Consider the following 25,266-nt stretch of genomic DNA (forward strand, 5'->3'; position numbering starts at 1 on the left):
GTTAAGGGCTTGCTCTACATTCTTCTATTCTATTCTAAAGAATTATTTTATTGCGCCAACCCACCCGTAGGCTTCAGGGTCACCCGTATGTTGTTTGGGGAAAAAGATGCTTCAACCCCCAAGCCCCCATACAAACTTGTACAATGTTGTCACCAGTCATCTGCGCCAATACAGCAGTTAAGTGTCTGATCGCCCTTCAGTTCCCTGTCCGTTAACAATTGCTAAAATAACATTATTTTTGCTTTGAAGGGCTTCAAACAGAGATTTCCACTTGGCTTGCACACATTCATTCTTTTTGGTAAGAACAATTTGTTTGTATTCGGAACGTGCCCAACGTAACTTAAGTTTAGCTACACCCTCCTTGTCACCTATACAGGCCATGATTCTCTTTTTGGACCCCCAGCACCATTCATCGATACCACACTTTTTTTGCAGAGCGTTTTCTTTTTTATCGTTCCCTTGGGGGTGGAAATAAATGGGAGCAAGTTTTCTTTGAGCCTTTTCGTAAACTTCCAGTACATACATATCATTGGCCTCAGAATTACAAATAGGTTCAATGTTAGGAATGATTGTAGCATAAATTACTGGTTTGACATCTGGTTCAAGCAGATTAGCCCATTTGACCGATTTGTGTGCGTGTCTGCCTATTGCCAGCATTTGGCTGTGTGTTGAATATGGTGTTTTGTGCTCCTACGCTCATGGCTATTCGTTCCCATTGTTAAAGGAAAGTGATCACTCTCTGGTCTAATCCGGGTCTCAAAGTCATCCACCTTGGCCCACCTGAAATAAGGATATCATCTATAAGAGACGACCCATTATACCCATTCAACGTTGTTTTAGCAGGTTGATCTTTGGGGAAAGCCCATTACATGCTCTTAAATTTAGATTAAACAAAGTACAGGCAGATTGTAATGCATGGTGATGCGTTCTCACTGGGGGGTGGGGTGGCTGCAGTGAAGTCAGGGATGTCCCAGGCCTTGCCCTGGTCTTCACATATACCATCAAATGTTCCAAATGGTCCAATCTGGAGATTGAAATCGCCTGCTACCAATGTTACGTTATTCATTCTTTTTCCCCTGGGATCGGGATTTAGGATATCCTTGAGACAGGACAATGTCACCATGCCCTGCGGGGTGGATGGCCTAGTATAAATGTTAAGTAGTTCTATTCGTTCATCCTCCTTTGTCAGAATAGATAGACATTGTAAATCTGGGTTGCCAGTTTGCTGGGCTACCACCCTCCACCCCATGCTAATACATCCACACAATCAAACCACCACTATGTCCACCCTTTCAACTATGTTGTGGCAGGAACATGGAATGATTGGTACCCTTGGGGAAAAAAAACGGGTTGAGAGCCCACATCTCTTGGAGCACTGTTACATTGAATTTCCTCACAAAGGCGCACCAATTTGCACCGTCCATTAGTCCGTTCAAGCCAGCTATATTCCAGGACAATAAGGTGAAGCCCCCTGCCCCCTTCTACGGGCAACTAACCCCATCTCTCAGTCAATCGATGTTTTCGGAGTCACCTGATTGCCTATACGGCTGCTCTGTGGGCTCCCTCTCCATCGTCTTGGTCTCTTCAAGGGGTGAATTGGTCACCCTGCTATGGGGTTATCTCCCACCCCATTACATTTCAGAAACTATGGGGATCTTAAAGCAACCCTAATTTTACCCAATGGGTAGCCCCTGCGATCACTGGTTGAAGTGGACGGGAGTGGTCGGGAGCGGTGTTCCTATACTTCTTTTAATTAAGTTTTACCATTCCTATACTTTTATTTTAAAAATAAACCGTTCCGGAATGGTTTCGTTTTAAAATAAAAGTGTAGGAAGAAGTTGAAACTTGCACGTTCAGTGCACTGCACTGGACGTTCCCTTAAACAGCAGTCACATGTGTTTTGGGGTTTGTATTGTGCATGGGAGGGGGCATGTGGGGAGCGGTGCAGGCCAGGAGGGAACATATTTCCACTACTTCTTTTCGTACACTTCGACCAGTGCCTGCGATCAATGCTCAGAAGACCTTCTTCTTGGGCCCAACATCATACATACACCTGTATGTGATCGAAATGCGAATTAAGAATGCCAACCCTGTGGCAAGATATTATACCACCTCTGATTATGTGAACATTTATTTTTGAGGCTTTCTTGGTCCTCATAGATTCCTTGACCCAAGTGTGGAACATTGGACATAACTACAGAGGGGCAAGGGTCTCTCACTGGTGTCTTCATACCATTCCCTATGGGCGCATAATCTAATGACTTACGCAAAGTTATAGTATTCGGGCCCATCAGTGGAGGGGTCATTTTATCTTGCGTGTTCTTTTGGGCAAAGCCCATGTTCTTGGGCCCCCCTGGCATGTTATAGAGCTGCCCACTCCATGGGTTGGTGTTTACCCTACCCCTGATTGGTGATGACTCTCTAGTGGGCCCTGATGGGCATTGTTTTGCACCTGAATGTTCTCATTGGCTCTACCAGTTTCACATCTCCAGCCGCCTTGGTTCCTTTCGCGGTACCTAGTTCTACCACTTTATGATTAATTTCCCCGATTCCCCCTGTTAACTCTTTCAGCCATTTCTCTAACTTGGTAACAATAATCTCTTCCAGCTCGACAATGATTTCTTTGACCAGTGAGCTTGGTTTACAAGACTCTGGGGTGGAAGTAACCTCCATCACATTACTAATGTTCTCAGTCTGAGTGCCCACAGATTGTAACTTAATAGGGTCAGGTTTTGGTGAATTGCCGTGCTGGACCGGTTTCCATTTCCCCTTGGGTACATTCCTTCTTTTACATACTGCCTCCTGGTTGCAATCCACTGTGCCACTCTCTCAGTTTGTTGTCTCGGCCAAATTAGCCAAAGGGGTGGGGTGCTTCGCTAAAGGAGCCAAATTACAGAGGGGCTCATAACGATCAGGCAGCACGATGGATGGTGCTATCTGAAAATCATCAGATCCTCCGCTTGGCTCCAGTTGGCTCTCTCCTATAGTCTTTCCTATAGTCTTGCCAATATTCTCTGCTTGGGTCTTGGCTGATTTGGCAGAGGCATATTCATTTGGCCGCTCTGTGGCCTTAGTTAACCCAGTATCTTGACAGTAGATTTCTATGATATTAGAATCTCCCGCTCCCACAGCCATATCATTGTTAATAACTGGGAATTGGTAGTTTTTCCCTCCCTCTTGGCCCGGCATTTGCAATATTTTGAATTACGCTAACCGATCCTCCTTTGGCATATGCCTTCTGATCCTAACTGGGGATTTTATATTAGGCGCTGGATCGGGGTCTGAGAAATCTATTAAATCCAGATCCTCGGCTATAACCACACAATTCAAATGAATTGTTTTATGGGTTTCTTTGGCTTCTTTAACTCCCTGTGATGTGCCCCCTTTCTGCTCTCCCCCCTCGTTCCCTTTGTCAACTATGCACTCTATATCACTCTATATCATCTATATCATCGAGAGACATCTTTATGGGAGGGCAAAAGGGGCCCTTGCCCAGGGCCCCACCACAAGGCTGCCTGATCTAAAGAAGTAAGATTCCTTTGTTCACCAGACTTAAATAGCACACATCAGGATATTTTATCGCATGGGGCCGAGGCTCTAAACCTATTGGCTGTCTGTTTTGGCAAGTACATTCTGCCTCGATCAATTCATCATATAATGCTTTCTGTGTTCACTGTGGTATAAATAGTTTGTCTGTTCGTTCCTTGCGGCACAACTCCTGTAGCATTCTTTCCTTTCTGTGGGAATTATATTGATCATGTGCAATAGCCACATTTGAAATGCATGTTGGTAAATTGAGTGCCACAATGGTTCAGAAGTTAGCTCAGTGTGTTAAGCACTCATTGCAGAGATATGTGTTCCTCTGCAATATTAGAATAACACATTCCTGTAAGGCTGACTGAGCCTTTCCTATGTCTGAAGTTTATAAACCTGCCTGCGTATTTACTCGGTCTTGCAGCACAATAGGTGCTATTATCAGCAATGTACCTGCACCAGACAGGGGTTACTATAAAAACAAACATGTCATCTTTATGATGAAGGTCTAGAAATTGGCTTGTTCAGATGGTGTGTTGTGAAACCTAGGCAATCACCACCAACGATGAGCATAAACTGTCAGCCCAAGAGATGAATAAGTATCAAAATTTGGAACCAAAGCATTCATGCTTGTATCCTGGCTTTGCCAGCAGACAATACAATGATCCTGGTCAAATCATCTAATATCTCATACATTACTTTACTGTAAGGTTTGCCACCTTGCATGCTGGTGGCATCATTTAGCCCATTACTTGATCTTTCTTCTCCTGTAGGCCATTTGAGTGGAAGGCGTGGCAGACAGAAGGGAGCGGACCATATGGTGTAGGACTCGGGCAAGCATATTTTAAAGTCTGCTCGTTTGACACAAAAAACGCTTTGCATTTTTGTAAAAGTCAAAAGGTTTTTCTGCACATTTATAAATGACAATTTCACAAGCTAGTGTTTTGGAACTATGCAAAGCTTAATCTGTTAAATCACACTGATTGATATACTGGTACTTATGTACTTTTTTTGATGATGGAGAGAATGAAGCTAGAATCATTCTGAGTTACACCCTTCTATAATATTTTGCTTTTAAAAATTGTTATGTTTGGTAATGTGCTGTGTGTACTCTCCAAGTCAGTTTCATAAAATGAGATTATTTTATTTCATGGTAAGAACTGGTAATGAAAGTGTTCAAATGCAGAAATTGCAATTGGCCCAACTCCCAGATTCACCCCTTAACTAGTGTGTGTAATGCTGTGCATCTAATTTAATCTTGTGTTGTCTAGCCACTCGAAACTGCCAGTCCCTAAACCTTTCAAAATTGTCAGCCCTTCAGAGAGATTTCCTTCTCAGGGTATAATCTTCAAAAGAGCCTCACTCATGGTTTCACTGGCTATAGGGTGGCTTCCATTATAATAGTGAGCTTTGATATATTACACAGCACGACAGGCACTTTATTCTTTTGATCTCTAATGGCAACACTATTTGAAAACCTTGTTCCACTTATAATCTCAGTCTGTCTAGATACAAAAACCTTCCTGGTAGCTCCTAATCTGCATACGCTATCCATGATATGGTGTGCGTAGCTTTCTCCTTCCTTCCAATGTGCCACCACAACAGAAAGCGAGAACACCTTTTCAAATCCCCCCACCACCGGCGCCAACCCCTTGCCCTTGCTCTGGCATGGGCTACACTGCTCCGGGTTGGAGCTGGACGCTTTAAAGGCAGGGGGTGTGGCCACCACAACAGAAAGCGTGTGAATCCTTTCAGATTCCCCCACTAGCGGCGCCACACCGCGCCCTTACTCCACCGAGGGTTTCCTAGCATGGGCGCCAGTTCAGAGATAGAATCTGGGATGAAGGAGCGTACGAATCTGGTGGTGGAAATAAGTGACTGGGGAGAAAAAGGCATGGAGTGGGAGGGATGGGAGGGTGGTGATTATGTTGCAAATTCTTTCTCTCTTATAAGAGAAGTAGCGAGAAATGTCATTAGTGAATATGAAGAAGAGAGGAACAGCCAGCATTGCTCCTAGTGTGGAGGAGAGTGTGTGGCCTAAGCACGGTGAGCGGTTTTGCTTTTGTTGTTGAGATTGGCAAGGTGATCCTACATCATTCCTTCTCTCTACTCATCTTGCCATGCCTTGTCACGTGCTAATGGACAGAACTGTTTTCTGCTGCCACTTTTGATGAGGTCCATTTTGTTCTGTCCCTACATGTCAGGAGGTGTCATAGCTCAACAAAAGTCTGTTCTGGGTCGGTACTTTTACCACAGTGACCAAAGTTCACATGACCTAATTTTAAGGCCTTGGTTTCCTCAGAAGTCATAAAGTGAATGCTTCCTATCGGACATGTGAATGTTTTGAACACATATTTTGCATGCAATATATATTGTACAAACATGAATTAATTGGGGCATTACTTAAAATTAAGGCAAATTCTCTCTTTGTCTTCAGATATGATGGACTGATAAGCCACATAACAAAATAAGGACCACTATGGATGCCCAGACCTTGGTTGAAATTTTTTGAGGAGAATTGGTGCGGGGTCCATTTTATGACTGGAACAGGAGCTGAAATAAGCCAAATCATAATTGGGCAAGTTCCTTCCATCTATAGGCATGGTCAAACCTGTAGGTAAGTCAGTGAACCGCTCTGTGTGAAAAAAAAGGGCAACGCGTCAGGGGTTGGCACCATTGCGTTTAAATCCTGGGAGGGGTGACGCAAAGGCTTTGAAATACCTTCAACTATCTCTCTCCGTAAATACCTCCCTTCTCAAGCCCTTCGCTCCTCTACTTCTAATTCCCTCAGGGTCGGTCGTTTTTCAAAGAAACGAACCGGGGGCAGATCTCTGTCTTCGTCTGGGGCCTCCCTTTGGAACAGCCTCGCGTCCACCCTGAAACTTGAGGAGAACCATCTCCAGTTCCAGAAGCACCTCAAGACCTTCCTCTTCGCTTCTGCCTTTGCTCCTCCTCTCCCCTGCTGATCTGCTTCTCTCTCTCGGCACTGTGCACCTGGCCACCCTTTGTCCTTTGGGCCCAGGTACCTGCTCACCCTGCCTCCCTCCTGCACTGCCTCTGGGCCACCTCCGGCACTGTGATCTGTATCTGTACCCACACAGTCCCCCACTCTCCTTCTAAACTTATCAGATATATCCTATCTTACTAATCACGCACTTGCCACTTGTCTGGCTGCACTAGCATTTCCACCGCATTTATTATTTATTTATTTATTCCACGTATTATTTATTATTTATTTTGTTCTCTCCTCTGTTCCGCACTTTCCATTTCTCCCCTTACACGCACTCTCCCCTCTTTTCCCTTTTCCATGCACTTGCGCGTTCTTAATGTCACTGGGCCTAGTGAGATCGTATTTTTGTTTTCTCTTGTTCCTGTGTATGAGCGCGATATAAATAAAATATCATATCATATATCAATGTTTTGTAATTTCTGTATATTTCTGTACATTTCCACAGATGTGGGCATGTCCTGTCAGCAGCGATGATTGTGCCTTGATTTTTCCATCCAAATGAATCCTCACAATGAGCGATGGAGAGAGAAGACTGGCTGCTGAATGGTTTGGGAATTTCTTTTGGCAAGGCTTAATCCTCTCTGTTCTTCATTTGCAATGATAGAAGGTATGTACTGCTGACTCATATTACTCGTATGTGTAGTGTGGGGGAGGTGCTACAAAGTGCTACAAAGTTTTCACTTGCCGTCTTTTGGGCAAATAGTGCAGCCAATAGATCCAGGGAGGGAGTTCCAAGGTTTGCCATAAAAGGCAGTGCAAGATTCTCCAAAAGCCACAGATCTTTAAGCGAGTGACGAGTGAAGTGTGTCTGGTAGCCGATCTTTGGGGATGGCTGGAAATAAGAAGCTTAACTCTGTTTGAGATAATCTGGCACACTACCATGAATAGAACAGTGTGCGATGGTGAGGCGTTTGAAAGATATCCTGGACCTAACTAGCAGCCATTAAAGTTTGTGCAAAATTGGTGTGATGTGGGCATCTCCCAGGGAACCTGTGGCTATGCGTGCCTCTACATTTTGAGGTACCTGCAGAAACTGGAGGGTGTATTCCCTCGTGTCAGCAGTTTTATGGGGCGGGCGATATGAGCACAATGTTCTGCTGATAAGAGTTGTTTCATTTGTCTCAATAGCATAAGATAGCAATTGCCTGAGCTAATCACGTGGTTTGTATGAGGAATCATGGAGAGAGGGGGAATTCAACATAGTACCCAAGGTTTTTATTTTCATCTAAGTAGTAATGGTTCCCGCAGATAAAGGGATGTGTGCATATAGATATCCCATGCTTTTCAAGTGAGCTGGTCTTGGTTATGTCCCAGCCAATTGTCAACCATCCATTTTTTTGATCTGGAGATGTTTGAAGGATAGTTTCCTGAAAATAATTTGGGTGTCGTCCACTTAGTTTTGAAATACAGCACCCAGATTAATCAAGAGGTCATGAAACGCTTCGATGTAGCTATTGAATACTAAAGGGGATAGGAAATTTCCCTGTGGGTCTCCCCGTTCCACACATGAATGTGTTGAGAGAGAGTCACCTAGTTTAACTCTAGATGTACGATTGGTATGACATTCTTTAAAGCAGGCCAGGCTAGATTTGGATGCTTTTATGATTTCTTCGATGCGTCGTGAGAGGATTCAATGATCAAGGGTATTGAAAGCTGCAGAAAGTCCAACAGCACCAAAGGACAGTATCGACTTGATCATCATCTGAAGATTGGAGTCTTTAATGTCCGAAAGGGCTGTTTCAGCACTCCTGAGAGGGTGAAAGCCTGACTGGCGATCCCCTTAATCAACTCTTCGGTGTGTGTGCAGTGGTCATTTTGTGGAGGACTTGCAGTGAAAACAGACAGTTTGTAATCAGTCTGCAGATTGAGGGAACAGCGGGGTCCAGTGTGGCTTTCTTCAAGAGAGGTGTGACCCGTGCCTGTTTTAGTTCAGATGCTATGGAACTTTCCTGAAAAGAGGCGTTGATAAAGTGTGTTCATAATAATAGGAGGGGCATGGGTCTCCTGGCACAATGGGTGTGAAAGGAAGACATCATTTCCAAGGTGTCTTGAGCACAGATGCTTTAAAAGAGAATTACTCTATAAGAATGTAGGGTTGTTTGTCTGTGACTGGGCCCTTTAAGGTGAAAATGTTCTTTTCCATGTGGCTAGAGGGGAGTTTTGGGTGAATAAAGCATTTTTCTCTCTTATAAATTCAATCGTTTTCCTGATGGATTGTTGAATATCCTTGCACCGACTCTCTGGGGAATGAAAAGAGCTAGGACGCATACATAGATTATTAAGTCTGTGAAGTATTTTCAAGAGTTCTTTGGTCAAATGTACTGAAATGTTGATCAGATTGGTAAGAAAGTCACATTTTACTTTTTGGATATCGTTTTTATAACGAACTGTGGCTGTCTTTAGAGTGACATTATTGCTGGTGTTCGGGTATCTTCTTCATTTGAGCTCTGTTCGTCTAAGATCAATTTTCTGAACTGCTTGCATGTGTGAGAACCATATGTTCCCAAGGACCTTTGGTTTGATTTGTTTAGTTTTCATGAGGGCAAATTTATCTATCAACTGAGTCATGGATAAATTAAACAATTGTACTATAGTCAAAGTGAATGAATCGTTTGGGATCTCAACTTGCAGATTTAATAAGTGTGGTGTTCAATTTATGTTTGTTTCTAAAAGTCTGTAGTCATTTTGTTAGAGTTAAAGTGATCTGATTTAATGAAGACTGGTAAGGAAAATTGCACAGCTGAAAGATCTGACCAATCTACGAGGAGAATCTTTTGATAAATGCGTTTAAAATTTCTAGTGATCAGAAATAAGTGCCACCCCTTAAGGTGTGTCGGATCAGTGGCCAAGAACTGGAAGTCAAGGTTAATAAGATACTTTTTAAGGCCTGGGCCTTATTGTCAAGTGGGTCCATAAAGTCTACATTGGCGCCTCCTAAGATGACATGGACATCTTTGTAATTCATAGTGTTTAATGGGGATTCCAGGAAGGTCTTATGGAAAGTATCATCACATTGTGGTGGGCTGTAGATGATAAATTTGATTAAATGATCTCATTGATTAAGAGGAACGTCTAATGTCTGACATCCTGGCATAGTAACGGTGGAAAAATAACAAATCTTAATTTGTTTCTTTAGAATTAAGGCTACTTCTCCTCCGTGAACATGTAACCTATTGGCTGTGTTGATCACACAAACGGCCTCATTACAACTCCGGCGGTAGCCGTGCCGGTAAAACCGGCAGGCTGCCGCAGGAGTCGTTATTTATTCTGGCGCCTGACTTCGCGGAATCACTGGGGCATTACAGCCCTGGCGGTCCGTGAAGTCCCGCGCTGGAAAATGTTACTCCCCATTCCCATTGAGTCCCTTAGGACTCAACGGGAATGGGGAGGACGGAAGCACCGGCACCGTGTGCAACAGGGCCAGTGCTTCCATCAAAGTCTGTGAGCGGCTGCCGTCCTGCCCGCCAGGTCTGACCTGGCTGGCGGGACGGTAGCCGCTCACAGAACTCGGAGTGGGCCAGTCCGGTAACAACGGTGCCGGTACGCTTACCAGCACTGTTGTTACCGGACCGGCACACTGGTAATGAGGCCCATAGTCTTCATGTAAGGAGACTGCAATGGCCAAGCCAGAGCCATCTTTCAGCCAGGACTCAGAGATGGCCATGAAATCTAAGTTATGTTGTTTAATGAAGTTGTTGATCTCCGTGGAATGTTGAGGCCGCTGATCAGAGTGCCTCAGTAAAATTGTGAATGATGCGAAGGGTACATTTCAACTAGGGAAGCTGGCAGAGGTAGTTTTAAGGGAGGGGCAAAGTCTGACCCTCTGCATTGAGAATATTTAATCCAGGTGCCAATAGGTTGAGGTAGTCTAGCAGGACAACTTTAGAGAAATTTGAGATGGTTCAGGCATCACATAATTGATCTGTTGATGCCCAGTTTTGATTAGAATTGTCTTGATATTATTTCAAGGACGGACAATTATGTGTGGTTGTAAATTGTGTAGCATACTCACGGCATTCCTATCTGATCTGGCTAAGTCCAACATTGGGTAGATATACTGTCCAAGTAACAAGGCCAAATAACCTGCCTGTGGGATGGTGATCACGCAGGAAGGTCAACACTTATGTTTTAGCCCACTGCGCCTCAACAGAGTAGAAATAGCAACCTGGTTCCGACTATTAGGACAGTCCTTCACAAAAAAGCCAAGTAATTCTCATTTCCAAAGATATATGGCAAGTGTAAGCTGGTCAACGCCATTCATTGATATACATTCTCCCAGACCAGGGTTAAGGCAGTGAATTTAGCCTGAAAGGTAGCTCAACAATTTAGACTCATGCTTCTGACATCTGTGTGGAACTTGTAGTAAAAGGTTGAAATCCTGATGGGACGATTTATCCGATCATCCTTTGAGATATGTAAAATGAGTACCATTAAGTTCAGTGGGAAAGAAAAGTCAGAATAGCACTTAGAAAGAATCAGGCACGAAGATCTGCATAACAGATATGATATGTATTACTAAGGAACCCCTGTCCCTGAAATGTGAAGGGGACAAAGCTAATTTCATGATCATTATGATTTGCAGTGGTTCTGAGGTGACGCAGCGATGTCTTTCCTATTTGGTGGACTGGCCGCTACAGTCGAATCACATACTGTCCTGATTGGGCGATTGCAAGAGTGTATATTCAGAGGTAAGTTTGGCAGGGGAAGGGTTGCTCCTCGGTCGTGGCTCACTATGATTAAGCAAAGATTTGGGAAATTGTAAGGACCCATCAGTACAGGACTGGATAACCACGTAGGACGAACTCCAAGGTGCACCCATACATTCAGAGTAGTTTAGGGGAACTGGATTGCCCAGGAGCAAGTGCAGCAAGGATCAGAATCGATCAGGGAAACCAGCGAGGTGAGCTTTGAGGTGAAGTATTTTCTATGGTTCCTCAATGTGTGTGAATATGTGGTCTTTCTCTGTCAGTTAATGCTAGTGGGGGATGGTTATCTCCATGAAACACCCCTTCAGCTTTCCTTCTACTCATAGCTCTCTTAGGGTGGTGGTTACTATCAGAGTTCAAGAGTGGTGGGTCTCAATTTTTTATTGAGGCTTTGTGCCATGTTTACCATGCTCAAAGAGGCGAAATGGGTTTTAAAATGTACACTTGCAGAATGTTGTGTTAGATCAAGGAATATTCCAATACTGTGAACTCATGAAATATTGATGTGCTATTGTGTCCCCATGTAACACCACACTTTGTGACTGACCTTGTTTAAATGCAACAAAAGTATTGATGATACGTTAATGAACTGTTCAAAGGCCAATTTCTAAGGTTGCCACTTCTCTGTCTGTAGCTCAGCTGCGTCCCGCGGCCTGCAAGAAGCCCCTAATCTGGCCCCTGCTCATGGAAGCCAGGCCACCCTATTAGATCCGATCACCCCTCGAATACTGTAAGATGGCCGCCGCCACTACTCGCATCCACTGAGAAGCCTAGAAGCCTGCAGCACTACATAGTGCAATCTGATTGGCTGACTCCAAGCCTTCCTCCCAGGGCGACCTGAGCCAAAAGGTGAAGCCAGCCTTAAACGAAGGCCGACTTCTAAGGCAGCCACTTCTCTCTGCAGCTCTATGCTGCTCGACGATGCCGGATTGTATACCCGCTTCCCTGTCACAGCAGACACTCCCAGTAGGTAAGCCACTTGGCAGAATGCAGTCTCCCGGCTCATCCCCCAGTTGTGCATCCACCACACTCTCGCCCTCTAAGCTAGCACTCCCACCCGCCTCCAGCCCACTCGCCCGTAGGCTCCATTGACTCGGAGCATGCACCACCCCGATAGACCACTGCTCCCTGCCTAGAGATGCTACATCTAGGAACGCCTTATTAGGCAGCTGCATCCAACTCCCCCCCAACAGCACAAATCACCCCCAGACAATCAGGTACACACGTATTCCACGCATCCCCAGCCTGCTCCTAAAATCCGACCCACAGCCACCTCATGCCACAGCACTGCCACGATTTTCTGCAGAGATCGCCGTCGCCTATCTCCCCTGCAAAGCAGCGCACTCACAGATGACCTGGAACCCTCCCACCATGGCTATCGCTAGCCCACCAGACTTGTCGCCCGCCCTCTTTCCTGCCAATGGATTGCATGCCTCATCTCACAGACCCTGTGCCGTGGCCCTACTTAAGTTAAGGGTTATCGACCTACCATCCCACCTCAAGAACTTGGGTAATCCCCATTCTCTTATGCCAGTACTGGATTCCCACCGCCGCCCGCAGATGCTGCGCATCACCACCAAACACTTTGCTGCACTCCTACAATACAGCCTCACCCCCCTGGATGCTATGCTAGTCACTAAACAATTATATCGTGATGCGAATAATGACACTTCCAATGTTCACCTAGCCACAACGGCTAATGTTACTGCTGCTATTATTATGCATAATGTGAATAATGACACCTCCACTGTGTATTCTGTCACCACTGCCAGTGCTACCACTGTTAATGCTGCTCTTGACATGAATAATGACAATTCAAATATTCATTTGGCCACCACTGCTAATGTTACCACTGCTAATGTTGATCATGATATGAATAATGACACAGCTAATGTTCATTTGGACACCACTGATAATGTTACCACTGCTAATGTTGATCATGATATGAATAATGACACAGCTAATGTTCATTTGGACACCACTGATAATGTTACCACTGCTAATGTTGATCATGATATGAATAATGACACCACAAATATTTACGTGGTTAACACTGCTAATGTTGCTCACTGCTCAAATGTTGCCATCACTAATGCCCCCCAGGGCACAGTTCCCAATGTTGCTCACAAAGCCAACCCTAACATTGCCATTGCTTCCACTCTTAGTGCCCCAAATGGTGCTGGCCCAATAGTCTATGCACCCTCCGCCGCCCCACCCTCCTATCCACAGACCACACTAAGCTGCGCATTAATCAATGCTCGTTCCCTCCCAGCTCATGCCTTAGACATTCACGACCTGCTCACTACCTACAACCTTCATCTCCTAGCAATCTCTGAAACCTGGCTTCATAAAACAGCAGGTCCCTCTATCTCACTAGCACTCCCTCTAGGGTACACCATTTTCAGACAAGATCGCCCCCACCACAAAGAAGGGGGGGAGCCCTCATAGCAAAAGAGTCCATCCCCACCAGAAAAATCTTCACACCCATTTAAGGGAATAGCGACCTCCTAGTTCTAAACTCTCCACATCCCACAACTGCACTATCATGATATACATTGTCTACCGACCCCCTACCCCCCTGGCAGACTTCCAAGAAACTCTCACCCACCTTGTATCAGACAACCTCAAGACGTCCTCCAAGGCCATCCTCCCTGGGAAGCTGAATCTAGGATTCAATTATCCCAGAGATCCTCAAGCCAAATCACTTGCTAAAGCCTTAAAAACCCTAGGCTTCAGACAATCCATCAAAGGCCACATCATAGACTGGCTTGCAGACCCTAACTGCCCACCCTCCATTATCTCCATCTCCCCCTGCCTCTGGACAGATCACCACGTCATCCTTTTTTCCGTCTCCCTCCCCCCCAAGACTGAGAACCTCTGCACTACTCCCCTCCCACCAACACTGGCTAGTAGCTCCTGCAAGCTCACCAAAGACAGACTACTACCCTACCTTCAGACCCAAGCCCTCAGGCCACCTTTTTCCAAAAACCCAGAAATACTAGCAGAAATATACAACACCGCACTAAAACAGGCAATTGAGACCATAGCACCACTAGCACCTCGATAAGCCAAACCCACAAAACACACCAACGCGTGGTTCACCCCAGAGCTACTAGATCTCCGCTCATAAAAACACACTGCCTTATCCAACAGGTAAACAAACCACCTAGACTCCTCTAAACAAGAGTTGAACAAACTTTCTAGAGAATACAAAAAAGCATTCATCCAAGCCAAGGCCACATCCTTTAACTCCAGGATTGCCAATGCCAAGTCTGACGCACAAGAGGTTTTTGTCATCCTCAGGGAGCTGGAAACCCCCATTGCCCCCCACAGGCCGTGTCCAAGGACGAAGCCTAGTGCACAGATATACAATCAGCCATGCTTAGCCAACTAACCTACTGCATAAGAGAATCCATACTAACCAGCTCACCCTAACCCCACCCCTCCAGGCCTCCACAAATACTTCCAATCACAACACTCACAACACACCACTCTTCTTTTTCAAGGATATCACTGAACCGGAAGTGCTCACTCTGATGAAAAGGATCAAACCCTCGAACTGTAAAGGCGACATATGCCCTGCCGCAATCATCAACGACTGTGAAGCAACCCTTGCGCCATTCCTTACAGCATTCATGAATGCCTCTTTCACCACGGGGATCGTCCCCTCCAGCCTTGAGGAAGCTTGGATATGCCCCCTTCTAAATAAATCTCACTTGACCCCGCAGCCCCTAATAATTATAGACTTATAACCACAGTCCATTTCCTGCTAAAAATCTTAGACAAAGCTGCCTACCTGCAGGTACAACAATTCTTAGAATCTAACCGAATCCTAGGCCTACAACAGTCTGCCTTCCACCCGGGCCATGGCACGGAATCTGCCTGGCTTTATCTACAAAACAGTTATGACATCAAGGACACAGGCAAACCTGCCCTGCTCCTCCTCTTTGACATATCGGCAGCTTTTGACCTTGTGGAACATAAAATACTCGGTCACCATCTTACATCCTCAGTTCACTTCTCCCCCAAAGCAACAGCCTGGATCTCTTCCTTCCTTGAAGGCAGAGCTATGAGGGTGTTCTCCGACCAGGCCTGCGCCTCCCCAGCTACCATTTACTGCGGCGTTCCGCACGGCTCCTGGATCTCCCCCACGCTGTACAACATCTTTACCAGACCACGGTTTGATATCCTGGATGCCCTAGGGGTAGCATACACTAACTATGCCGACGATACCCAGGTCCTCCTCCCCCTCTCTGGCGATTATTAGACAGACGCCAAAGCCCTCAACTCGGCCTACTCCATCATCCAGGCTAGGATGACAGCAAATTGGCTATGTCTCAATGGAGACAAAACTGAACTCCTACTGGTAGGACCCAAAGAAACCTTGAACAAACTTGACATCAAATGCTCAGCCTTCACTATCGACAACTTCCAAATCTCAGTCTCACAGTCAGTAAAAACCCTACTAATCTACCTAGATGCCACCCTATCTATGTCCAGACAAACCTCTGCCATTGCCTCCTCTGCACCATACTCTACTAAACTGCTTAACACAGTCAGATCCTACCTCACCACCGTGAACTGTCTATCGCCCGAGCGGTTACCAGTCAAAAGGTCGAAAACATTTGGTCGACAGACAATTTGGTCGACACCATTTGGTCGAATGCCAAATGGTCGAATTTTTTTTTTTTTTTTTTTTTACCCATTTTTTGGTTTTTTTTGGGGGGGTCCCCCCCCCAACCCCCTTTTTTTCTTTTTTATTTTTTTTCCCCACACGAAAACCCCCAAAACACATATATATAAAAAAAAAAAAATTCGACCATTTGGCATTCGACCAAATGGTGTCGACCAAATTGCAGTCGACCAGTTTGTTGTCGACCAGTTGACTGGACACCGCCCGAGCTATAATTGGCTCAAGACTGGACTTCTGCAATGTCCTCTTTGTGGGCACCTCCGAAAATAATTTAAAGAAGCTTCAAATTATTCAAAATAATGCCACCAGAAATGACACAGGGATCCCTAAAAGAGAACACATCTTTGCCTCAATGAAGCAGGCACACTGGCTCCCCATTAAATAAAATAACGTGTCATCTTCAAAACCATGGCCACCACCCACAAGTGCATCAACCACTCAGCCCCACCCTACCTCTCCATGAGAATTATCAGAACAAGCGCCTCAAAGCCCATTAGAGCACCCTAGGCTAACGGACTTCTAGTCCCTAGAATAAAATGAACCAGGGCTAGCGGGGCAAGCTTCCCTTACATTGAGGCGAGGCATTGAACTCTCTCCCACACACTCTGAGAGCTGAACCCTCACACCCTGGCTTCCGTAAAGCCTCAAAACTTGCCTATTTGTTTAGGCACCAACCTGCTGATTTTGTCTTTAATATATGTTATACTGTAAGTCTCATGTAACCAAGCCGCATTCCTCTGTAACAGCGCCACGATGCCCACGGGCTGCTTGTGCGCTTTATAAATGTCAAAAATTAAATTTAAATGAAAACAAAATCAATAGTTTTTCCTGGTAAGCAATCAGTCAAGGGCAAATTGCATCTCAGTCGGTAGTTTCCAATACTGATCGAGTCTCAGGCTTTCCTCACATGTGTAATCAATGTTGGATTTTTTTCATCACGCCTAAATTTGCAACTAGAAAATAAAAAGCTGTTAAATTCGTGACAATCACACAATGAGCAATTTCTGGGCCATACAAGCTAGTATGGCTCGGAAATTCCGTATGGCCCGGAAATTGGCCAGTTAGGGGAAGCTGCTTCTCCCCACCTTGCCCAGGCCACACTTGAGAGACGCTGCCTGGGCACTCTGAATTCCGTGCCATCGCCCCTCCTTACCTTTCTTAGATCGGGTGGCGGATGGCTCCACCTCGTTGTACACACGCTTCACCAGGCCACACCAGTCACACGTGGCCCGGCTTCTCCATGTTTACCACCCCCAACAGCCACTCACTTGCCTTGACAGGCCCAATGGCAGACGCAGCCCAGCTGGGATTTAAGGCCATCCCTTCCCTCTTCATTTTATTGTATGTGGTTTCGGGGAACTAGGTCATTCCCAACAAAGACTCCAAGCAGATTGCCTTCTTTGTCATTCTTTGTTCACCCACCCCATCCCCCCTTCACCTCTGACACATAATAGCTTTATAGCCGTGCTGCGTAAGAGGTGTTTTGGGCCCTGAAGGCCTCGTTAAATGACCTTGCTGTGCACAGGCTTTTAACTTGGCCTTCATGGCCCACAACTCCTGGTAAGGCTCTCTGGCTAGGTCTATAAAGCTTACTTAAAGGTGCTTAAAAATATTAAAACGCTTGCTTCTGTATTTTGATTGATGTTTTATGTTGGCAACTCCATGAATCCCTAAGGGGAAAAAAACACTCCAAAACAGTGCAGGGGCAGCACAGCAGTAGCTATTCTTACCTGCGCTTCCCTGTTGCACCTGCTCCATGCAGTATGCTTATACTTGCTGCTGCAGGATGCAGATTTAACAAGGGAAGCTCGGATACAAACAGCAGATACTGTGCTGTCCGTGTTCCTTTCTCTACAAGTTGTTTGTAATAGGAAGCTGGGGTGTGAGAGGTGGAGTTCCAACCATAAAACATGCATATTTACATTTCTAAAACAAGGCTTTTTAGTGCTTTTTCCCTGTATAAAATGGAGGGCAACGGAAGGCACTTTTGAAAAAAGTTTTGAAAAAAGTTGTCTGAATTCTGCCTTAAAAAAAAAGGCTAAAAGTAAAACAGCAAAACAGCCAGGGACGTCATTTCAACAAAATGCCACAGGTAGCGGAAGTAACTTCACATGACCCTTGACCTCTGATGGCATCACAGGAAGTGATGTCATTTTCCCCCCACCCTCAAGTGACATCACTGGAAGTGATAGTACATGACCTTCAGATGTGTCTAACAGCCGTGTTTCCACCCTGAAAATTCAAACACACACTCTCGCATTCCTACTCATTCACACACCAGTCACTTAGTCATACACCTTCTCTTACATCCACTATACAGGCACACACCCAACCCAGAACATTCAAACACACACACTATTGCATTTCTTCTCATTCACCCACCATTTGCTGACCCATAGCACGTACATACATCTGACACGCACTTCACACACGCAAAATACACCTCACATTTTTTTTTTAAAAAGCCTTCTTGCCTGTTTTTCCAGCTTTGGTCCTTCACTCCAGGCCACCCTTGGCTCTGCTGTGCTGCTCACAAACAGGATCCAGGAAGCTGAGAGCGCTTCCTGGTTCCTGTATATGAGCCATGAGGAAGCAGGAGGAGATGGGTTGGAGCTGAAAGCGGCATGTGACAGGTGCCACATTTCATGGTCACCTCACCCTACTGAGATCTTCCTTCTCGCGCTGCAAGCCCCGGCCCAGCCTTCACCCTGATGGGTGAGGACTGGGCTGCCCCACCGCAGAACTGGTGTGGCAGGGCCCCCGCTACTCTAGTGCCCAGCAGCTTCTATTTTAAAAAATACATTTTTGTTTGCATTTTTTTAAATACAGGGATAGCAAGGTAGACTGCAAGGGAGAATACAGCTGACCCCCAAATGGCGCCCCTGAAAGAAGCACAATAGTGTCGTTTTACATCCTTTTTTCTCATTTCTGTTCAAAGCGTCATTTGTGCCAGAATGTGTTTTTCACTCTGTTCTCATTTTCTTCCACTCAAATATATTGTTCACGTATTTTATAATGGAAAAATCACCTTGATTTGCTATGGTAAAATGGAATGTAGGTTTTAGTACATATGGGATAGTTTTGATTATTAAGAATGCAAATTACCCTCCAAGCAGACAATCACCCTCACCTGCGACTTTGAGGTGTACACTTTCTATCAGGCAATATTGACTCCCCTCATGTCCAATAATATCAACGATGTACTGAAACACACAGTCCATAAATGTTATACCACTGTGGTCCATAAGATATCAATTGCGGGTTACCAAATCACTAACAAATATTCCAGAACATGTTGAGGATTGCAAAAATGATTAAATGTTCATCTGGACAGTGATTAACAGTTTTTTCGCAGAATCTACGGCATTCCACCGCGACCCACTACAATCCAGACTGGTCAGAGTCCCAATGTGTCTTGCTCTTCCTTGACCTCTCCGGGGTGCATGGTGGGAATTCCGCTAGTTCTGAACTGTTTACACTTGCAAAAAGCTCACTACTAGCAGAACTCGGCTGTGCATTCACCTCACATCCGCAGGGAGGGGCAAGGCACCCGGTGGAGGAGAAACGAGGCTGGAGCCAACGATCACTCAGTAGAAGGCCGAAGGCATGTCCTGTTTGATTTTGCACCAAGATCAAGAACTCTGACGCCAACCTGGTGAAGACCAGGATGTGTACGCTGTACAGGCTGATGGATCCTTAAAACAAGACTTAGAAGCCATTCTCCATTGTTGGAAGGTCAGAAGAATGGAGAATGACTTTGAGGTTGTTCACCATCGTTCTGACCATCCCGGCCTTTGAGAATGATTTCTGGTTGCTGTGATTCCTTCTACTTTGGTGAAATAAGGGGAAGGCACCTGATGGAGGAATGATAATGAGGATGGGGCGTAGTGTTCAGTGAGAGAGGGGGCAAGGAAGGCCCTAGGAGATTCCTGAATGTTGAGAGCAGGGACTGTGACTCCCCAGTCAATAAATGCCAAACATTGGACGGTGTATGCTGTGCAGGTTACTATTTCCTCAAAAGGAGAGCGTGCACTCATTAAGCGTTTTCCATTTTGTTAGAATATCTGAATTTTAAAGGATGACTGAGGTCGTTGGCCATTGTTCTGACCTCCCGTCCTTGGAGAAGGCCTTTCTTTTCTTGTGGTTAATTCTATTGTGATGACGGAAAGCAGAAGGCATGAAAAGATGTGAGGTATTAAAGAAGGGTTCCATTTGAATAAAGACAGCATAAAGAATGAGATGTTGAGTACATTTGTGGAAATGAGAATGGGGAGATGCATTGGCAATTGCAGAAAGTAATAGGATTGGAGACCACCCAAAGCCAACAGCAAGTCTAGCTCATGTCTCATACAGACAGCAAGTCTGAAACTGGCTGACACTCGAGAACAAGGAGGCTGTCTTTCATCTGGTGGGTCCAGTTACATCCCAGAAATCTTTCGTTTTTCTCATTTCCTAGTGTGTCCCTGGAATCTCTCAGTTAAAAACAATTGTATTCCGCAAAGCCATCAGTCCATCAGTCTGCAAAATCCCGCCACACGTTTCCAACCCAGCCAGTAATTCAGAGAAGTTGTTGTTAGAATGTGATTTAGAGGAAAGGTGGGGTGACCTTTCAGAGTTAAGTGAGAGGATACACATGGAGTTATCGAGCCTACCGCCAAGTCGCCGGAGCAGGACTCCACATGTTTCATATGTACGGATGTCTCTTTGGCCTCAGCTGTTAGTTATGCATCAAGGTACTTGACTCTCCACTCCAGGATCCTTGCCCGGCCGGCTGCTTCTCTAATGATCAATTGTCCTGTGAGAGGCTGCGATGCTCCGTACATTGCAAAGGCTACTCTTAGCCTCCACAACAAGATCAGCACCATATCCAGCCATGGATACAGAGACTGTCATCTAGGCTTGGATGACAATAAGGCAGGCATCTGAAACCTCTGGCTGTGCACATGTTTTGGACTACGACTCTCATGATCTCTCAGCATTGTCTATGCTGTCTAAGGTTGTAGGCCAAAATAGCTGGAGAGTCAAAGTTTGCAGACCCCTACAGTAAGGAGATGGTTTTTGCCATGCAGGTGGAGAACAATGTCCAAGCAGCCAAGGTAAAGACAAAAAACGGGTATGTTTTTAAATAGTACTTTATGTCAGATTCCTCACGCTTCTTTGCACTATAAGATTAAGTGTTATTATTAGCCCATTTCAAAGCGGTCCTCACTGTATTGACTTCAAAAGGATGACATGGCCCTACCAGGATATGGACCAGTGATTGTAGCCTGCACACAGATGTCTGTGGTGAACACCTAACTCAGTAAAATACATAAAAGTCCACTACACACAGCTACTGGCATCATGTTCTTGCATTCTGTTTCTTTCCAAACTGATGGCTCTTTGGGTTCATGCTTATTCAATATAAATGGACTAAATGACTTATGCCATGATTTTAAAAAGATGCAGCAAAAGTACCATTGAAAAATAATGTGGAAGATTTGAAGGTTTCCTCCACAGCACTTTCCACTGTCGCAAGTTTCAATGGAGACGCTTCCATATTCACCCCCAGAAGGGGCTACAACTGGGCTAAGAGCAACACGGAGCACTTCACAACACCACCAGAGGCACTCATTCTATCTGCCTGAGGCTGCCTGCAGAGGTCAGCGGAACTACAAGAAGCATCCGGGGTTGATGTACAGGTGCCTCAGGTGACCTCTGACCCCAAAACCACCACTTGGCTCCTTGCTTTGTGGCGATCCAGCCTTGGGTGACTCAGAAAAGGGCAAACAGCTAAGGGCCAACCTCCAGCCTTTCCGACAGCCTCTTTGCCTAGCATTGCTGCTTCCTGCTACTTGCTTGTAAGTACCAATTACATTGTGTACTTTGTATCTTATATATTGTTGAAATAACTAAGTTTTGTAAAGGTTTATATAAACCATAAACATTAAAATAAAATTTAAAAAAATCATTGTTTAGCCCCGCTCTCTCCATGAACTACTTTTACTATCTCCTCCTTTCTCTTCTAATACTTCTTTCTTCATTCTTCTCTGCTAAAAACCATGTCAACTCTCTTCCTATCCCAATCATCTCTTTACCTCTGTGCCTCGCCTCTTCTCGCTCACCTACTCTCTCTCTGCACAAAACCTCCAACCCTGACTTTCATCACTCGTCCTCCATCTACCTCGCGCCTCTCTACTTCACAGACCCAACATCACTATGCTTCCACATCTCACTCTAGGAATGCAAATTCTGTCTGTAACAAGACTTCCTTTACCTTGGACTTCCTTGGTTCCCATTCTCCCTCTCTTGACCTCATTACCCTTACAGAAACCTGGATTTCTCCCTCAGGCTCCTGCAACCCTTGCTGCCCTTCACTGAGATACCACCAAATGGAATTACTGTTACTGGCACTTGGTCCGGCGGTATTACTGCCGGATTACAAGTGGCGGTAGGTGGTGTTAGTCCCCATTAATTGGAGTTTGTAGGACTCCATGGCGGATTTTGGCAGTATTACTGTGGCAGTAATTACGCCGATTTGCCCAAATTTCGGCGGTAAGGCCAGGGATTTACCTCCAGCTTCTTGCTGGAGGATTTTCCTCCACCTCACCCCAAAACTCGTAGTTAGGTGGTGCGGTAATGCGGCGGTATACGGTATCACTGTCATAGTACCATACATGTTTACCACACTGCCCAACTCATAATGAGGCTGTTAATCTCGTAACATTAGTAAAATATTATATCTTCTCCCCTTTAACACTGCTGAGCACCTAATCTCCTCTTTAGTACTCTTTCGATCTGACTACTGTGTCATTCTCATCTAGGCATTCCCAACTACACTTTTTCACCTCTCGACAAAGTCCTCAACTTTCCTGACTGTAAACTCTTCATCAACCTCCCCAGCCGGTTGTCAGTTAGGCTGGTTATCTTTGTGACAGAGAGCAAAGAATAAGCTCATTCTCGTCATCTCCAAAACTTTGCACAGACTTGTCCCACCCTACCTATCGGCCCATCTTGCTTCCTACTCTCCTCCTCGCTGGCTACGATCCTCCTGGGCTCACCTCCTTGCCACCTCCCGTGCCCTTTGCGCTCCCTCTCATTTTTCCGCTCTCTCCCTCTCCTCACTTCCTTACTATGGAATGATCTTCTTCTCCCTCTCCGCACTACTCCGACTCTATCACTATTTAAATCTAATCTCGTAGCTCTCCTTTCTGAAGAACCAGTTGCGTAGCATTCTACGCCACCACATCTCCCTGTTCTCCTCTTCCCCAACCTCACTACGACAACCCCACAGCACTTATGCCTCACCCCATCATCCTAAACTTAGTACTTCCTCTGCTATCCCATTCCTATATCATGCTCTACTGTCCTTGTCCCGGCTTCATGTTGTTACCTCCTCTGCATCATCGGGTCACATATCCACATCCTCTCAACCATTGTTAGGGACACTGGTCCTACCGCTCAGAAAATCAATGTTAAAAATATTGTACGCATGTTTGTGCCAAAAATGCATTGCTTTCCTTTAATTTCCATTAATAAAGAAATATTTTGGGAGGACGGTCCTTGAAAGGCTGCCATGCAGAAAAACACATATGTAAATGATAATCCTTGGAGGGCTCATTGTGCGTGCTATTGGAGTATATATGTAGGCTGTACAAGCCGGTGTAGCATACAGATTGTCCAGCATGATATCTACAGCAGTTATGCTGTAGTCACAGACTAATAATTTGTACAATAAGTATTAGACGCAGCAGCACTGAAGATGCATCTCCCATGTTTATTCCACGACACGCCAGCCGCAAGAGCTAAGCTACATGACGACAAGTACAGAGATTGACAAAGCGAGGCGAGAGAGAGCATATTTACATTGTACAAGTCGTCCTGTCAGACCAGGCAAGAAGGAGCGTCCACACTACGTTCACGCCTGAGAAAAGGACATGGGACGCTCCACTTGCGCTGGAAGATTTTCTCACTTGAATAGCTTCTATGTTGTTTTTTAAGGGTGGATTTAATTTTTAAATCTCGTCAATTTGGTGAGGGGAGCCATCTCAGTGGTGGAGGAGTTGTCTTTCGGTCCTCAGAAAATACTTATTAAAGACCATCGAAAGACGCAGGCTTGTGTGAGGGTGCCCTACGAGGGTAGGATCTGATGAGAAGGACAGGCTTGGACTTGCTTGGTTGACATCGCAGGGAGCCTCCAATATCATTGCGCCATGTCGTGCCCGCCACATGACCGCAGACTCTATGCAGGTGCCACTTGACTGCTTGACACAGAGGAAACCTGGGTGGACTGGGCAGAGACAGAAGTGTCTTCGTCTTCCCCGAAGGGGTTCTTGCCACAGAAGATGAGCTTCATCATACAGGACCGGAACTGCAGGTGGAACAAAAGAAAAAATTATACAGGTCATCCAAAAAGCAGACACAGTGGTACTAAAGACATAGTGCAGTGCAGATTAATTTTACTGCTCATATTCATATATTTGCCTTTAATGTGGATTACAAACCAGAGGGGTTTGACCAAAACGTCTAAAACTCAGATTGGCCAGAGGTTCAAACCTGAAATTCTAATTTCCTATAAACTCAGGGTGTTAATCTTCTGGAAAGCCCTTGTTCAGACAAATTAGTTTAGAGTTTACAAAGAAATGAAATTCTGATTTGCCCGAAGTTCAAGATTCTTCGGGCATCAACCATCTGGAAAACTCTTGCTCAGAAAGAAAGTTCTGAGTTGAAAACAAAATGAAAGTCCCCATCTACACGTCTCTCTTGGGCTGTTGGGCCTTCTGTTTATTCAAAGTAGCAGCAGCGGTAGCAGGTTGAAACCACTTCAATAAACCTGCTGCTGCCTTAATGTTCCTTTATTTCCCAGGCTGCTACCTGAGGACCACACACACACAGTTCATTGCACCTCCCAGGGCTACTTTCACTGCACAATCTCTCATTCCTGCATACATGTGCCTTCTCTCCTCATGGGCAAGATGATAACGCTTTGAGAGATTAGGCTACTCCCGGAGCATTAAACTTTAGAAAGTACCCTTACCATTGTCAGTAGTTCCCAGGAATGCTCCATTTCCATTCCTTTATCCCCACCTATAATCTTATTCCTTGACCTGTGTGTGCCCATGAATATCTAATCACCGCAGCGTGAGCATGCAAGTGCCAACCAGCCGACTATATCAGAAAGCTACAATATTGTCTTCCTTGGGCTGTGACCCACTCAGGAGTAATGTTAATAGGGAACACCAAGCTCTCATTTTCTATATTTTGGTCACTAGTGAAGTGCTTAGAGTTGATTCATTGTTTCCATAGCGCAAACCATGTAGTGTAAAAAAGCAGAAAGAATGACA

The 25,266-nt window shown here is 45.3% G+C and overlaps 1 protein-coding gene and 1 long non-coding RNA gene across 6 annotated transcripts in view; one reads left to right on the forward strand and one right to left on the reverse strand.

Annotated features, from left to right (window-relative positions):
* The window catches only part of LOC138567334 (uncharacterized), a 154,924-nt gene that overhangs the window by 90,282 nt on the left and 39,376 nt on the right, over positions 1–25,266 (forward strand). For 4 of the 5 annotated variants that reach the window (XR_011302174.1, XR_011302171.1, XR_011302172.1 and 1 more), the window contains 3 exons: positions 5,972–6,151; positions 6,990–7,151; positions 11,127–11,232. This is a non-coding gene — a long non-coding RNA (uncharacterized lncRNA). Of the gene's footprint in view, positions 1–5,971; positions 6,152–6,989; positions 7,152–11,126; positions 11,233–20,399; positions 21,319–25,266 lie in introns of those variants that run through there. The other variant, XR_011302173.1, reaches the window with a different exon arrangement.
* Positions 23,680–25,266, reverse strand: part of LOC138567333 (blue-sensitive opsin-like) — a 198,066-nt gene continuing 196,479 nt past the window's right edge. The window contains exon 5 of the mRNA XM_069645431.1: positions 23,680–24,293. Within this exon, the coding sequence (XP_069501532.1) occupies positions 24,165–24,293 (129 nt within the window). The 3' untranslated portion in view covers positions 23,680–24,164. The remainder of the gene's footprint in view (positions 24,294–25,266) is intronic.

Source organism: Ambystoma mexicanum, chromosome 2p (genome assembly GCF_040938575.1).
Source record: "Ambystoma mexicanum isolate Mex_15411 chromosome 2p, UKY_AmexF1_1, whole genome shotgun sequence".
In the NCBI taxonomy this organism is placed as follows: Eukaryota; Metazoa; Chordata; class Amphibia; order Caudata; family Ambystomatidae; genus Ambystoma; species Ambystoma mexicanum.